The 15,988-nt window shown below is 35.8% G+C and overlaps 4 protein-coding genes and 1 long non-coding RNA gene across 10 annotated transcripts; 2 read left to right on the top strand and 3 right to left on the bottom strand.

The window, feature by feature from the left end:
- Positions 1-70: 70 nt before the first annotated feature.
- On the top strand, positions 71-4,522 carry TRM15 (GPI-anchored adhesin-like protein, putative (DUF3741)). 3 transcript variants are annotated; one of them, XM_012988284.2, is made up of 7 exons: positions 71-961; positions 1,194-1,408; positions 1,501-1,565; positions 1,661-2,993; positions 3,088-3,257; positions 3,343-3,517; positions 3,828-4,522. In XM_012988284.2, exons 2-7 carry the CDS (start codon positions 1,252-1,254, stop codon positions 4,397-4,399), a joined length of 2,472 nt encoding a protein of 823 aa, XP_012843738.2. In that variant the 5' UTR covers positions 71-961; positions 1,194-1,251; the 3' UTR covers positions 4,400-4,522. The 3 variants fall into 3 exon arrangements, with proteins under 3 accessions (XP_012843738.2, XP_012843737.2, XP_088670681.1); XM_012988283.2 differs by having other exon boundaries at positions 77-961; positions 1,498-1,565; XM_088814555.1 differs by having other exon boundaries at positions 823-961; positions 1,184-1,408; positions 1,498-1,565.
- Positions 4,523-4,840: 318 nt separating this feature from the next.
- Positions 4,841-6,439, bottom strand: LOC105963814 (pre-mRNA-splicing factor CWC22-like protein (DUF3245)). Its single transcript, XM_088814562.1, has 4 exons — positions 6,286-6,439; positions 5,498-5,585; positions 5,314-5,399; positions 4,841-5,211 (listed from the first exon to the last, which is right to left on the bottom strand). The coding sequence occupies exons 2-4, from the start codon at positions 5,573-5,575 to the stop codon at positions 4,941-4,943; spliced, it is 435 nt and encodes a 144-aa protein (XP_088670688.1). The 5' UTR covers positions 5,576-5,585; positions 6,286-6,439; the 3' UTR covers positions 4,841-4,940.
- A 416-nt stretch (positions 6,440-6,855) lies between these two features.
- LOC105963812 (zinc finger CCCH domain-containing protein 12) lies at positions 6,856-9,275 on the bottom strand. 3 transcript variants are annotated; one of them, XM_088814603.1, is made up of 4 exons: positions 9,103-9,275; positions 8,954-9,001; positions 7,787-8,600; positions 6,856-7,303 (listed from the first exon to the last, which is right to left on the bottom strand). In XM_088814603.1, exons 2-4 carry the CDS (start codon positions 8,954-8,956, stop codon positions 7,047-7,049), a joined length of 1,074 nt encoding a protein of 357 aa, XP_088670729.1. In that variant the 5' UTR covers positions 8,957-9,001; positions 9,103-9,275; the 3' UTR covers positions 6,856-7,046. The 3 variants fall into 3 exon arrangements, with proteins under 3 accessions (XP_088670729.1, XP_088670732.1, XP_012843736.2); XM_088814606.1 differs by lacking the exon at positions 8,954-9,001 and having other exon boundaries at positions 9,103-9,257; XM_012988282.2 differs by lacking the exons at positions 8,954-9,001; positions 9,103-9,275 and having other exon boundaries at positions 7,787-8,680.
- Positions 9,276-10,478: 1,203 nt separating this feature from the next.
- Positions 10,479-13,870, top strand: LOC148772492 (uncharacterized). Its single transcript, XR_016029927.1, has 4 exons — positions 10,479-10,551; positions 11,134-13,089; positions 13,191-13,461; positions 13,734-13,870. It is a non-coding gene; the product is annotated as an uncharacterized LOC148772492 (long non-coding RNA).
- Positions 12,712-15,614, bottom strand: LOC105963811 (rop guanine nucleotide exchange factor 2). Of its 2 annotated transcripts, none has more exons than XM_088814538.1 (8): positions 15,379-15,614; positions 14,680-15,053; positions 14,458-14,574; positions 14,186-14,340; positions 13,990-14,064; positions 13,600-13,902; positions 13,181-13,525; positions 12,712-13,075 (listed from the first exon to the last, which is right to left on the bottom strand). In XM_088814538.1, exons 2-8 carry the CDS (start codon positions 14,981-14,983, stop codon positions 12,956-12,958), a joined length of 1,419 nt encoding a protein of 472 aa, XP_088670664.1. In that variant the 5' UTR covers positions 14,984-15,053; positions 15,379-15,614; the 3' UTR covers positions 12,712-12,955. The 2 variants fall into 2 exon arrangements, with proteins under 2 accessions (XP_088670664.1, XP_088670672.1); XM_088814546.1 differs by lacking the exon at positions 15,379-15,614 and adding an exon at positions 15,161-15,279.
- Positions 15,615-15,988: the final 374 nt, after the last annotated feature.

The following is a 15,988-nucleotide window of genomic DNA, read 5'->3' as shown; positions in this document are numbered from 1 at the left end:
TGCATTTGATGGGTCCCACATTTGCGCACACATGATGCTGTATTTCTGTAAATACTATTTCTTACTTCTTCTTCTTCCTCTTTTTAATTACAAAAATTGTCTCTCTCTCAAATGAAAAAGCGCACAAACACACACAGCACTTTCCAAAACTTTATTTTCTTATAATCCGTGTTGTGTTTCATCAGTCTTTAATGGCTGCCCCCACACACAATTTCTTGGCTCCATTTTAATCAGTGGGTTGGTAATTTCCTCATCGGGGCCTCTCTCTTTTTGGTCGGTTTTGAATTAGATACTCCTCCACCGGAGTTCTAAACTTTCTCTTTTCTTCTTCCTTGTTCATTTCTTTTATTCTTCTCCACCTTTTGCTTGTGCGCGCTAAGTGTTTGTAGAAATACCTGTCAGAGATTGGATTTTTTTATTAGTTTCTTTTTTCCAATTTTGAGCTGTCGGTTTTGTCTGAGATTCTCTGAAGAAGAAAAAATAAAAAAAACCTCTCTTTTTTTTGTGGGATTGTCTTGATTTTTTTTTTCAGTTTCTGATTTTGCTTCGATCTTCTTTTTTCCGATTTTGATTGGTCTTTTTTTTTTTTAATCTGGAAAGGTCTTTCGAGAATCTGTTGAAAATTTGTGTTAAGATGAATTGAAGATTGATTGTGTGAGATTAGTTATAACCTACCTACCTACCCTGTAAGAGAATTTTGATCTTTCAAGGGGATCAAAGACTTGTAAAAAAAAAATCTTTTAGGAGACTTTGTGTTAATAACTGTTTGGTTGAAGGGAAGATCAAATTAGCATTGGCACAAACAATTATTACAAAGCTTGTTTCGTAAGCGAAGATAAAAGTCGAAAAAGGTTGATTCCTTGCCCAAACAGAGAGGGCTACACTCACTTGGCATTTAGCCTTTTTACTCGGACAACATTTGAGGAAGCATATTGAACTGCATGTTTGTATCAGGTTTCAGGTAATAAATCCTCTCTCAATTGGGATATATATCTAAATAAATTTCAGGGTTTTTTTTTTTTGGAAAATATTTTCATGTGATAAGTCCTCTTGTCGATAGTTAGGTTTCGTTACAAGTTACTTACATTAACCTGTGTATTGAGTGATTCATAAAGCACGAAGATTATATGTGCAATTGACTTGTGAATTTCATTTTGGTTTTCGACTTACCTTTTTGTGGTAGCTAATTGCAGTGACAGGAGAGTTAACTGAACGAAATTGAAGAATTGAAGGCCGGAAGATCACTTCGCTATGGCAAAGAAAAAATTACAGAAACGCCCTTCACGGCATGAAAGAGACAATGCAGGTTGTATGTGGGGTTTAATTAGCATATTTGACTTCCGTAATGGTAGATCCACCAAAAGATTGCTTGGAGATAGAAGACGATTAAGCAAGGAAGCTATCGTCGGTATGATCTATTAAGTAGATTTTCTTATTGCAAGAATTTTAGTTATGTTCGCTCAGAACAAAATTTCGAATTTACGACTATGTGTTTAGCAGGTGGTGGACATTCGAGTAACCAAACAATTCTATTAGGTTTGACTGAAAAACACGAAACTCTAGCGGTATGTATGCTGCACAATATCTTTGCCCGAATTGTTAATTTTTTCTGTGTATTTTCTTGATTATATCGATTTTTTATTTTATTTCGTAAAATTAGGATGCTGAAGAAAGTAAGATGCTTATGTCTGAAGTTGGTAAGACAAGTGTTAAGGAACTCATGGAAGAAGAGATGTTCAACGAGCAAGGGTCAACATTAAACCAGCTAAATGATTACGAAAATGGTTCACAAAAAAACGATTCGAAATATTTAAATCATACGAAAAAGGATCAGAAGAGAAACAACACGAAACCTTCAGATAATCTTGATCTGGAAATTATAATGGAAGAGTTGGCTCACATTCATCAGAAACAAATCAATCTTGAAATACCACCCGGTGAAGAAAAGTTAGTCGAAGCCTTAAAACTGTTCATCGAACAGAGACTGAGCAACAACAGTAAATGTTTTGAGGAAGACGATTTCACCGATGCTCTGCAAGCACTGAGTTTAAATAAAGGTTTGTTCTTGAAACTATTACAGGATCAAGATTCCGATTTGGTTAAGCGCATTCAGACAATAATCGATGCCAGATTAAGTAAAGACCAAACACCTGATTCTTCGCCTGCTAATTTGTCCGAAGAAAAGCCACTAAACTCGAAATCCGATGATGTAATAAGCACCCCAAAACAGCGAAATTTCTTCCGAAGAAGGAGCAAATCAGTGGATAGCAATCCCTTGGGTGAAGAAGACAAGGATTTTCAATCTCGGGATAAAATCGTCATTTTAAAGCCTGGCCCAGAAACCGAAAACATGGATAATAAGGCATCTCAGTTCTCTTTCACCGAAATCAAAAGAAAGCTAAGGCATGCAATGGGAAAAGAGAGACAGGGTATATCTCTTGATAGACTGGTTCTCAAAATTCCTCCAAAGGCTCAGAATTGGAGCAACGGCGATAAAGTGGGCCCCACCGGAGAAAATATCGGGTGGAGTTCTCCGAATAGGAACCATTTCTATACCGAAAAATTTGCAGTATTAAAAGAAAATGGTTCGCCACTTTCGCCAGTGGTGAATAAGACTTATCAATATCCGAAAGTTGGTGGATCGAATATTTATGTTGAGGCTAAGAAACATCTGTTGGAGATGATGGAGAATGGAGAAGAAAATACGGAGTCGGTGGGTGGGAAGTTGCCTAAGTCACTTGGTAGGATTCTTTCTCTGCCCGAGTATAGTGGCTTTTCGCCTTGCTTGAGCCCGAGAAAACACAGTGATGAGATTTTTATTACAGCCCAGATGAGATTATCGCCACGTGGCGTAGGTAAGAATGTGAGTGGACTTTCGCAAGAAAAAACCGATCTTTTAAGCCCACGAGCGGAGAATATGGATAAAGTAGAGTCTTTGGAGGAATGTTCTTTAGAAGTTCAATCCTTTAGCAAAGATGCTATAGTTTCTGAAGGTAAAATAAATTCCATCGTTTCTTTAAAGATAATTGTGAAGGTGTCTAACTATTTAATACAGCTGAGATTTTTCTTTTTCTTCTAATCCAACAGACCAAAGTTCATCTTCGATAGTTGTGGAAATTGAAGAAATGGCTGAATCAAGGCTTGAAGAAGAGGAACAAAAGACGATTAATATTTCATCCGAGTCATTTAGTAATTCAATTGATGGAGATATCAAGAAAGGAGATGATGAAGAAAGTGTTTCTCCGGGCTTCAAATCGGTAAAAATTCCAATTCGAATTGAATTTTGTTGTGTTGCGGGTTTATTTCATTTTTCTCATTCTTGGTTCATTTTTTTTTTCCCAGCATTTAATTGGAGAAGATCAATTTTTTTCTTCTCCATCACACCATACAGTAAGCATCAACATAGAAGATCCAGATTGTGCAATCGACAAAACGGGTCGACCCAGCCCCGTATCCGTTCTCGATCCATTATTCACGGATGATGATGTCAGTCCTGCAAGCACCATATCTCAACCAGGTTAAAATTCTGAATAAAGAACTAACAAAACTCTCACATATGTATTTTTGTTTCCTATCTACCTTTTTCATTCTTCGAGTTTATTACATTTTAGCACCTTGTGTTTACTCTAATTGTTAAAAAAAGTCCCCGTGTAATGCATTTTTAGGGGTATTTTGCCAAACAAATTGCATTATTGGGTTTTTTTGCTAATATTAATAACACGGGGACTTTTTTAACAATTAGAGTAAACAAATGGTGCTGAATGCAATAAACCCATCTTTTTTTCAAACTGAAAAATAACACAACTTCCTTTTGTGACAAAATTCAGTTGGAAAAGAAATTCAGCCTCGGCAAATCCACTTCGAGGAACAATCTTCAACCGCCGACCAAGGATTAATCTGTACAAGAATTTCTCTCGAAGAAGTCGAGTCAGCATTCGAATACGTCGAAGCAGTATTGTTAGGCTCGGGTTTGAACATGGACGAATTTATGCTGAGGTGGCACTCTTCATCTGAAATCCTCGAAGACTCGCTATTCGACGAGGTGGAATTATTCTCGAGCAGGCCCCGCCATGATCAGAAACTGCTCTTCGACTGTGCTAACGTAGCTCTAAAGGAACTGTGCCAGGGGTATTTTGGTAAATCACAAAATATTCGACCGGTTCCTAAAGGGATGGATCTTATTCAAGAGATATGGAAAAGAATTGAATGGTGTTTGTTTCAACACCCTCAGCCTCATTCTTTGGACAAGCTTGTCAAAAGGGACTTGACAAAATCCGGAGATTGGATGAATCTTTTATCGGATATTGAGGTTATTGTTTTCGAAATGGGGGAGACCATTTTCGATGAAATAATCGAGGATGTTGTAATGAACTTTGCAGAGGTGGACATCAGTTTGTAGAGTGTAATAACCGACTTGTTTCGAGCTAATATCGTGTCGTGAGTTTCCTAGTTGATAAATTAGGTCGAAAAAACGTGTATTTTCGTTTATGACCAATCGGAAGATGAGTGAAATCTTTGCATCGTTTTTTTTTTTTTTTTTTTTTTTTTTTTTTTTTTTTTTAAATTCGGCATCGGTGTGGCTTTCACTTAGAGCTTTGTAATTTAGAGGAAGACGTAAGTTTGTGCAAATAAAACTATCTTTATTTATATTTTTTTTTTCGATTTTCTCGGTTTGGTTTGTAAAGAAATCGGGTTTTTTTCCGCCCCCAACTATTACTGAAGTATTCATGTAATCCTATGCCATGCAGCTCAATTTTTCTTTCGAGCATGAATTCAGCTCGACTCGATTCGTTTACACCCTCATTATGTGTTGATTCTTGAAGAGCAAAACAGTAGTAAATGATTCAAACGGAGTCGGATATACGTAACAGTGTACCTAATTTGCCAAACACAAGAAATCCATTTACAACAACAAATAAAAAGATCACGTATGCAAACTATCAATGCTTCGTTTTTGTCGCATGTAGAAGTGGATTAAAAATCCGAGGTTTGCTCTTGGAAAATGTTCGGGTTCTACTTTCCATCTCATCATCATCGTCACTACTTTTTTCATCGTCTTTTTCATCTTTCTTCGCCGACGTCGCCAAATCTTCCTCTACTAAACGGGCTTTTCTTTTGCCATCGTTCAGCATGGAAAACAATTTTCTTTCTACGGGATTATCCGAATGAGTAAATTTCGACTCGGTCGGAAGAGTTGCACCTAAACCAAGCCTAGGGAAAGAAAAAATAATCAAAAAAAAAAAAACTCAATTAAATAAAACTACACATAAAAATTCTGCATCATTATATGCAAAGTCGATGGAGCTAACTGACCAAGGAGAGCGTGCTTCCAATTGTACCGGTGGTTTATCGTTCGCTGAGGATTTAGGTTTACTCATTTTATTAAGCACTTGTTCAGCCTGTCGAGAAATAATTAAATAAATAAATAAATAAAAAAAAAAAAAAAAAAAAAACATGTTTCGGAACTATAAAACGGAGTTAAAAAAACCCGGTTTACCAATTTGGAATTCCTGTCCAACTTTATTAATTGGGGTTGTGGTTTGTTCCTCGATTCGTCTCCTTTATTAGTTGCCATTTCGCAACACCTGATTATCGTATTAGATAAATCATAACCAAAAATTTACTCAACATACATATCAACGAGAAAAAGACGAAGATAAAAGGAAAAGGGATCGCAAATTGTTCATTCTATTGACTTCAAGAACGCTAATATGTTCCCGACTCTGCGCTTTCGATTCATTCGAATACAAGAAATTATACATCATATGAGTAAAATTCGAAACGATTGAACCATTATAATCACACACACACAAACACACACACACACACACACACACACACACACACACACTTTTCACACCCACACCACACGAATACACACACCCTTTTCACACACACACACACTCAAACACACCCTTTTCACACACTCACTCCAACACACACACACACACACACACACACTTTTCACCCACTCCAACAAACACACACGCATACACACACAAAAACTCCTTCTTTTTACTAAATAAATGTTGTAGTCTGGCTTGAGAGAATGTTTAACATTCTTCAAGTTGTGTAAATATTCCATAATCCCCACTATACAACTTCCGACAGAGAATTCTAATTTATGTTAACTTAGCCACATTTTTTCTTTCACATTGCACATGAATCGATTTCTTTGGAAAAAAAAGTATATCAAATCTCAATATAGCAAAATCAAAATCGAAGAATCAGAATATTAGCAAAGACCCTTATTATTATTTCCATATTGATATACAAAAGACTGACCTGTCGTCAGCTGACGGCGGTGGGGCGATGGAGCGCTGGTGTTGACGGCGGCGGACTTGAGCAGACTGGGCCCTGTTGCCGGCGGCGTGCGGCGAGCGGCGGAGATTAAAAGTGGCGACCGGGTTGGGAAATATTAGGGCTGGATTTTGAGTGTTTTGACTTTTGACCGTTTAAAAAAATATTTTATACATATATATATATATATATATATATATATATATATATATATATATATATATATATATATATATACATATATATATATATATATGCAAATAACCCCTAAGTTATGATCAACCTACAAAAACCCTCCTCAACTATGTATTATTTTACGAAAAGACCCCTCCGAAGGTAAAATATAGGGATGTTAATTCGGTAAAAATTGAACCGAAATTTCGATACGCCAACATTTCATACGGTTTACCGAACTAAATATACAACTTGGTTGGTAAATAATCGAATTACATAAATTTTATGTAAAAATATTTAAAAGTAAATATATATTGACTTTTAGTATTTAATTACGGATAAGTGGGATGTTTTTCATAATTTGACCGAAGTTCAGGGGGGTTTCGTAATTTACCAGGAGTTTTAATACACACTGAACAACAAAACAATCATTCCATACAGAAGGGTTTATAATAAAACTATATTACAACAACAACAACAACAACAGCAACAGCAACAAAAACCGAACGAATAATCGAGCACATTTATCCTAATACAAAAACCCGATTAGCAATAATTAACTTGTCAAGTAGTCAAAGATCATCGATCCAATCGCCATATATCTTGCTAATTTTGTCTGGCCCCTTCCATTTCTGTGTGGATGATCTCTGCCCGATCTTCTGTATCGCGTTCGACATTAATCTCTGCGATTGAACTCCAATATGATAACCCTCCGAACGAAGAACCGTATCTACCGAAGCTGCAGTGGGCCCCGTCCCTTGCTTGGCATCAAGATTCGAAGAATCTTGAACTTCTGGTTCCATTTGTCCTCCACCATAACGGCTCAGTTCTGTTTATTTTTTTCACGAAGATTTTTTTTTTAACTTGTCGTAAATTAGTAAGTAATTTTCGAATGGAATTAATAAGGGAAAAAAGACATGCATGATTTTCGAACAGAATTTTTCATTCCGAATTACAATTTATGCATTTTATATTTTAGGTTACTAAAAATTGGAATTTTCCGATACGAAATTTTTTGATTAAAAAGTATTTTCATTCCATTTTTCGATTTTTTTTTCCCGAACGGAATCGGAATTAGTTTTTCACTTGCAAAAAAATCAATTTTTTTTTCTTTTCGGAAATGCTAATTCCGATCCGATCCGTCCGACTTCCACCACTATACGAGTGTATCGAGAATAGTATTAATTGTATTCTATCTAATATTTCACATAAAACTCATGCAAACTTATAAATGCCACAAGAAAAACTTCGAAAACCGTATTTGAATTTGCAAGCACAATTGGAATAGAAATAGATGTTATATATAATATACCTGCAGCTCCATGAGCAAAATGACACTTGGCGCCAAAGGGACAATACCCCGTGAGCTCCCACTTGTTACAAATCCTCGTTTTCCAATTCGACGGCTTCAATACCGATCCTCCACCACCGCCACTGCTATATCCACCGCCGCCATTGCTATATCCACCACCACCACCACTACCGGGGCCCAAACTTATCGCCACACTCTCTCTTGTTTTCGACTGCTCATCGTGCAGGAAAGTGCAACTCTCCCCGTACGGGCACCCCTCTTCGGTATAGAACTTTTTACAGTGGCGCCCTTTGTAATTCCTCTGCGCCTCGTCACCAACCCCAAGAATCGGTATCTGATACTCCTCCCTTTGACCGGAGGTCAAACCTCCTCCACCTCCTTGCTCCTCCTCGTGGGCGGCGGCGGCGGCAACGATTTCTTGCCAGTTGGGCGGCGGCTTTCGGAGCTCCTCCATGTTGTGTGCGAAATTGCAGTTGGTGATGTAAGGACAAGTCCCGATTCGGAATTTGCAGCATAGTTTCGTCTTGTAGAACATTTTCCCGATTGCCTTTGACCGGTTGGAAGATTCTAGATCCACCGATTGGAAGGTTCTAGACCTTTTGTTCGGTGGCTGATCGCTTTCCAAACGGGATTGAGATTGCCTCGCGTCTTCTGCATTCCACAAACCGTAGTCATCCTCTGTGGCCCACATTGCTTGATCCTCGAACGTGGGACCCATGTTCTCGTTTCCAGTATTCGTAGGGTTGCCCGAAAGAACTTGCACTACATTGCCACTCGAGAACCCGTTTTCCCATGGATAATCCATTTCCAAATTCTAAGTTAAAAAATCCCCAATTTTCTTAAGTTTATAAAATAAAAAAAATTAAAAAAATAAACACACACACACACACACACACACACACACACACACACACACACACACACACACACACACACACACTACAATTGGGAATTATTGAAGCCTTAAAACCTAATCCAATCAAGAAAAAAGGAGAATTTAGCTAACTAAAGTAAAAGCCCCCAAGAACTTGTGGTAAATAGGGGAAAAGGGGCAAACTTTAGCAAATTAGGGCAAACAATTTAGTCCGATTTAAACAATTTTTTCAACTGAAAATTTCAATTAGGCAACAGCCAAACAAAACCCAAGAAACTGCTTTTGCAAATTACCATACATTAACCCGATTAAAGCAGCTGGCTCAACGGCAGCAAACCCCTCTGAATAAATAAGGGCAAATAAAAATCCAATCTTTATCAAGAAATATAGCAATTAACAAACTGAGAATCAAGAAAATAAGATGAAAACTGAGATTTCTTACCAAACTGAGAGTAGTTTCCAGATCTCAAAGTGGGTGGCGCTACTACCAATTTCAAGAAACTTGCTTGAAAATAGTAATTAATTTCAAATTTAGTGACCAACAAAAAAAATTTGGTGAATTGATTATTATGGTAAAAGGTTGAAGCTTTATTCAGCAGATAATAGGAAGGAAGGGCGGAGAAATAAATAAATTGGTGAGTGTTCTTTCTTATTCGTGGATTATAGAAAATGTAAATATTAAAAAATAATATTTTATATGTGAAATTTTTAGACAAAGTAATTAATTATTATTGCAGTTGATTTTAAGAGAGGGTTTTCTTTTTGTTAAATGGAAATTGTGGATAAAGGTCAAACTTAAGTCCTCCTCGGTTATTTTATTTTCATTTAAGATTTTTTTTTGTTTTTTCAATGAAGGAATTCACAGCTAATTATATAAATTAATTGATAAACATACACGCTCGTATAATAGCTTGTAAACTATACGATAGACGTAAATTACACTAGACTAACCATATATGACATGTCCGAACCAACAATTGTTGGCAATTGAATTCAGATCTCAGTCAATTGAGATAGGGTCACCTAATTTCACCCTTAAGGTAAGGACTGTTCAGGAAAAAAACTCCTTATTTTCTCATAATTGCATCCACCCCTTGAAATTTATAGCTTTCTTACATTAACACCCTTTTATAGGGTGTGGATGTAAGAAATTTAAAAATTGCAGGGGGCATAAATAATTTTTGTAGAAGAATAGATTTTTTATAATTACAATTTACTTCAGGGAGGTGATCGTAATTTACCGTAAAAATTATAGCAAGTACAAAAGTGAAAAGACCATGAACAAATATATATTCATGCCACTTTTGTGTCTTCTCTAGTCCATATCCCTCACATTATTTTCCTTTTTTCCATCTATAAATATTAAACATATATCACACACACTCAAGGTGCAATAAGTGTTTGCAGGAAAAGAAAGGTGACAGACAATTCGGCCATGGCTACATGCAAATCTATTCTTCAAGCTTTCAACAAATCTTCTTCTTCTTCTACTAATAATAATAATAATAATAATAATAATAATAATAATAATAATAATAGTTTTAATTTTTTAATGAAGTATTAGTCGTATTATTTTTAATTTTACTATTTATCACTCCTAATTAATTATTTATAAATTAATTAATGTCAAGAATATTTTAGTAATTCTTTTATTAAAATTTATAAATGTAATGTTTGATGGACTCAAACCCAAATACAATTCATTTTAAAATAAAATTCGAATCAATTTATTGGGCCAGGCCCACGAAGATTTTAAAGTCGAAAGAGAAAATAAAAGAGGGCAAACTCAATTAATATAATCTCTGAGGGTGAAATTGCAAATCACAACACTTGGATATCCGTTGGAATTGAATTCGGCTACGACGTCGTTCTTATCCAGAGCATATAGAAGGTAACAAACCCATCACAGATTATGAAAACCTAATTTCGATCATTTTCCATTAATTAGTAAGCGCTGCAATAAAATCTCGACAGATTATGAAAAACCCTAATTTCGATGATTTTCCATTCATTAGCTGTGGATTCTCTGTAACCCGCGGCAGTAAATCCACTAGGGTTTGCTGTGTATATATAGACGCGTAATTCTGTGTACATCTCCACACACACACACACACACACTAAGTTTTCTTCTGTTTTTTCCCAATTTTTTTAGGGTTATTGTTCTGATTTATTGATTGAATTAAGATTTTTTCCTATGATTTCAGCTGCTTTTGTTCTTGCAAAATTTGTTTAGGATTGATTCATTGTTGGAGTGATATACACTATGATTTGTATCGAAAACAGGCAGAGATCTATTCTGTTTTCAAATGTATTATTGAATTTGATCTTCTATGTTCTTAAATGGGATCGGATTCCGATCATCTCTGAGATGATCGGAGTTGTAATTCTGTGTAACTTATAGGATCTCGATCTTGTTCTTGTCCCCCCACGGGGAACATTTTGTCGTAACGTAGCTGCTATTTTGATCATGCAGGTTTTCAAGATGAGTTCTTTGTGAATAATGATGGAGAGTCAATGCTTCGATTAGTCTTTACACCAACTAGGGTTCTTTTGTTTTGGATTCATAAGTTTCCCACTTTACGACGTGCAAATGAATTTTCATTTTTCATTTTCAACCACCTTATAATTTTTTTCAACATCGAATTTTCATTGCTTATCATGCATTGAATTATATATTATGACCCGTTAATTTTGAACTATACGGAGTGTCATGGTATCACGACACACTAAGGTTTCACGTTTTTTCATGTGCATGTACGTAGTATCTCTGGTTTCCTTTCTGGTCAAGATTGCTACACGTGTCTAGCGAAATTTGACTTAACTTTTTTATTGGCTGCATCAAGCATTAATAATGCTCTAAATGTTCACGAACTTATCTGTGCTCATAAATGAATAATACGTTAGATCGGGACGGACTTCTTGGGCAAAAGTTACGATGTTGGGTAAAATTTAGATGAAGTATATTATAGAATTCAATAGTTGTAAATGGATTACCATTAGTTAAGTGTTTGACTCCAAAGATGTTACATAGCGGATATTGTCAGAGTTGCTTTGTAGCTAAATAAAGCAACTTTTGCAAATTGCCGATAAGCTATGTCCTGTATAACATCTTTGACCAAACAAATGGCTACGCGGAGTTCGAATCCAATTACTCTATTTTCTTTACTTCATCTAGATCGTAGCCAACATTGGGAAGTTTTGCCTAAGAAATCCGGCCTGATCTATCTATTTCACTTGTGACGGAGGAAAAGTTCTTGAACTTTTGGAGTCTACAAAGCCGAAAACTTCTACCTTGCTGTAAAATATTTTGAGGATATGCTGTTGGTCTTAGTTTCATGTGGTGACGATAAAAAGGTTGTTGCATGAGTACTCGTAACATTTTGATTCATAATTTTCTAATCCGCTTTTCAAATTAACCTAGAGTTTATTATGACCGCAGTCGTCTTTTTAAGATTTGCATTCTTTAGTTCGTTCTTCTTCTTGTTAGCATTTATGATCAATCCTATTTTTACGATATCGATCTTTCTTCTATTTGAGCTCTTAATGCTCGTCTAGTTATTTTGGCTTAAGCGAACCATTTTTTAATTGTCAAAAGGCATAGTTTTTTACTAACCAAACACAATGCTGGAGATGTTACAGCATGCTAGCATGCGTACCATCATGCTGGAGATGGTACGCATGCTAGAATTGGAAGTGACAGTTATTTTTTTTCCTCATTAAATCCGAAAATCGACATTTCATGATGCACTTTGTAAAATGTAAAATGATACCGCTTCAGTTTCTAGAGCAGTTATTTTGGCGATTCCGCATTTCCTATAGATTTGAATTTGACCCATTAAGGAATATTACTGGAGTTTTATGGTTTTTTCATCCGTTTTCCGTTTCCCGTCAAGCCACTGCCGTTTTTGTAATATTTAAGACGCTATTAGCATTACATTAGAGCTGATATAAGGATCGGTAGTGTTTTTTGTAATAACGACTGACGTAGCATTATTGAAGATCCAAAGAAATGCATGCAACGTTAACATGGACGTAGGAAGTAACATTTATATAGAAACGATTGAGCTGCATTTATATATAGTGAAATCCGAATATATGATTTCCAAAGAATAGATTTAGTAAAAAAATGTCAGATAATGTATATGCAGTTCGAGATAATTACTGTCTCTTGTACAAAAAAAAAGGGACGAGTCTTTGAAAAAGGCAAAAGTGGGGATATTACATTGATAAAGTTGGCCATCCATTCGATAAATAGTTACGAATGCCGACGTCAATTTTTTGTCGTCTCGTACTTCCTATTCTTGATTTTTCAGGGTTTTATCTACAAAGAGTACATCATCGATCCAAGCAACGATGTTAAATGCCAAACCTTCCAATACTCGGGAATAGCTCTCCAGCACTGCCTGTCCTACATCCTGCAAACAACATTGTACGAACAAGTTCAGTTTATATAAATATGTTATATTTTTTTTTGTTTTTTGTTTTTTGTTTTATGCTTGTAATTTAGATACGAAACTTGCCTTGTTGTAGTGGATTTTGCTTGTATCCAATGTAGTTTGCGAAAGTTCAGGATATCTTTGCTTCAAGCAGAACAAGAGAGTCTCTGCTCTTTCTGCAAGTATATGATTCTTGTCGGTCCTGTCGATATCAGACATGAGATCCTTAACCATGTCCCACGAGGATTTCGAATGCGTCATCCCCATCTTACGGCGCCACGTGTACATCGAGGCTTCAACCTTATCCGCAAGCTCGAGCGCTTCAAGATCAGAGCTTAAGTTGAGAGAGTCGAGCAGATGATCAGGTGAGAATTTTTCCGCACTATACATGTGGCGGTAGATTGTGTCTCCCACACTCGCTTTTCCACTCTAAAAAAAAAAAAATTAAAAATTATCCTATGTTTCGAGTCGTGTATTTTTCCGTGTTTGTTATGAAAAAGTACCTTAGGAAGTGATGCCATGTATGATTCTGGAATCTGCATTTCGGCGAGAATGCTACTGTTTATAGCCATTGCAGCCTTGTGGATTTGGTTCGCACGGTCTCGTTTTTGTCTTAAATGTTTTTTCGACTTTTCAGACAGTCCGTCGGGAGAGAGACAAGGAACCGGCAACCACCATTTCTCCTCTTTGCGCTGAGGCTGTGGCTGAACAATCTTTCTGAACGATCCCGAACGAGTCGATTTTGCTGATATGCTCCCTTGTTCTGCGTACCAAAACTCCGTCTCTTGAAAGCTCTCCAATATATCCTGTTGCAGTTACAAAACACCATATTTAATTAGCTTCCTTTTTTGTCGCAAAAAAAAAAGATTTTTTTATTTTTTATTTTTAATTACCAGGAGAATTGCGTCGAGTTTTCGTAAGGCAGGCAGATTGATGTAAATATCTGATCTTGGCCTACTTGACATAACCTGCAATTGTGGGGGGGATGTTTTACTTACACTGTTATATGTGTGTGTGTGTGTGTGTGTATGTATATATATATATATATATATATATATATATATATTTGAAGGGAAGAGTTTTTTTTACCTCTATAGTAGTCCCGTCTTTTAGATGCTGTAACGATGGACTGAATTCGACGATGTAATCGCATACAGATAAAAGGCAGTTCATTTCTCTCTTCCACATCATTTTCTTGTCAAATTGCAGAGGCTCTAATCTCTGGTGTTGACCAAATATTGAAGCTGCCGTGTCGTAAAACATCAATCAGACGAGAAAGAGATAGAAAAATGTAACAAATTATCGTTTACGATACATATTTTACACACATCCTCATGTATACGTGTGTATTGGAAATTTACCGTAGAGATTTGTTATGGCATTCGAGATTGTGACAGCAGACGAGACACCTTTCCCACCTCCAGACATGTCTTGCCCTAGTAACAGCTTCGAAAACCTCTCCTTCATCAACTCCAGCTCTGTAATAATTTAAAAAATAAAAATAAAATAAAAAAATAAAAAAAAGGAATCTTGTTACATGGAATCTTGATGATCAAATAAAAAAAAAAAAAAAAAAGTCTCACCTAAATCCATAACCTCTTCATCCATTCCGTGATTAAGCTGCCTCATACCTAATCTCGAAAGCGCGATACGCGTTGGAGATTTAAGTCCTTGCCAGCTAATGGGAGATGCTATCTCGGAGCAGCTATTATCGTCTGTGTGCTCCGAGAAAGCCGAAGCCCCGGAATTAGACCTGTAGTAAGCAAAAGATTCGACACTCATAACCGAATACCCCGCCGTTGAATTGTCTGTTTGGTCAACCGATGAAGGCGATGGCTGATATCCCATCTCGTATTTCTCGTCTGAAGTTGATGTGCTGCTGTCCATTTCTCTGATGATAATTAAATATTTGTTCCACTATTTTGAAGTTTTTTCGTAAGTTTGAAATATAATCGACCTGCCGAAGAATTTTTACTTATTAGTACACAGATTCAAGAATCTTGAACAAAATTTGAATACAGGAAAAGGGTTTCTTTTAAATTGAATGTTTGAATGCAATACTACCGGGAAATGGCAAATCGGAAAATATTCGATCTTTTTTTTTTCTTCTTTTTTCAAGAAAAAGAAGCAAATGTCACTGTTTTATATGAATAATTCTCTGATGCATGTGCAGCAAAGTTTCTAGAGATAGTGAACTGAATTATTAAAATAAAAAAAAAATGGAAAGAAAAAAGGCATAACGGCCGTTAGAAAGGAAAGCAACGGTATACTGCTTTAGATACCTTTTAATGGTGACAGAATTTTGAATTTGAACAGTGGGAATTGAAAGCTGCCGTTAGAAACATCTCTTTTTCCGTCAAGAAACCCTTTTTTTATGAATCTTGAAATAGAAGCCGTTAAATCAAGAAAAGTTGTTTATCAGAAATTTTCTTGAATATTTTTTGAGTTGTGATGAAAGACAAATATATGAAGTGGTGCTTGGCTGAAAAAGTACTCTAATAATATGAAGGCGTGCTGTAATGTATGTTAGTTGAGAAATAATTATATATATGGTGGTTATGTTAGTACAATTTGATTAAAGTAATAATTATATTATTTTAATACTAATTAATTGTTGTTTTTTTTTAATTAATTAATTTCTCCATGAACCCACCGGCAGCTAATCATGGTTCATGCTAGTTGCTATGTGTTGAAGAATATGAGATAATTTATAAAAAAAAAGTTGTTAATTTCCATTTAGTCCTATAATGAAATTATTTTATTTGGTCGGTCTGTAATTAAGAAAATAAATTATATAAGAAAAAAATTCAAAAGGAAAAGGTAAATAACACTTTACTCCCTATGGTTTGAACTTTTATGCACATGACTTCCTGTACTTTCAATATAAGCACA

Source organism: Erythranthe guttata, chromosome 2 (genome assembly GCF_056151865.1).
Source record: "Erythranthe guttata isolate IM_541 chromosome 2, IM_541, whole genome shotgun sequence".
Classification (NCBI taxonomy): Eukaryota; Viridiplantae; Streptophyta; class Magnoliopsida; order Lamiales; family Phrymaceae; genus Erythranthe; species Erythranthe guttata.
The sequence above is the reverse complement of the archived record's forward strand: the minus strand, read 5'-3'. Positions and strand labels throughout refer to the sequence as shown.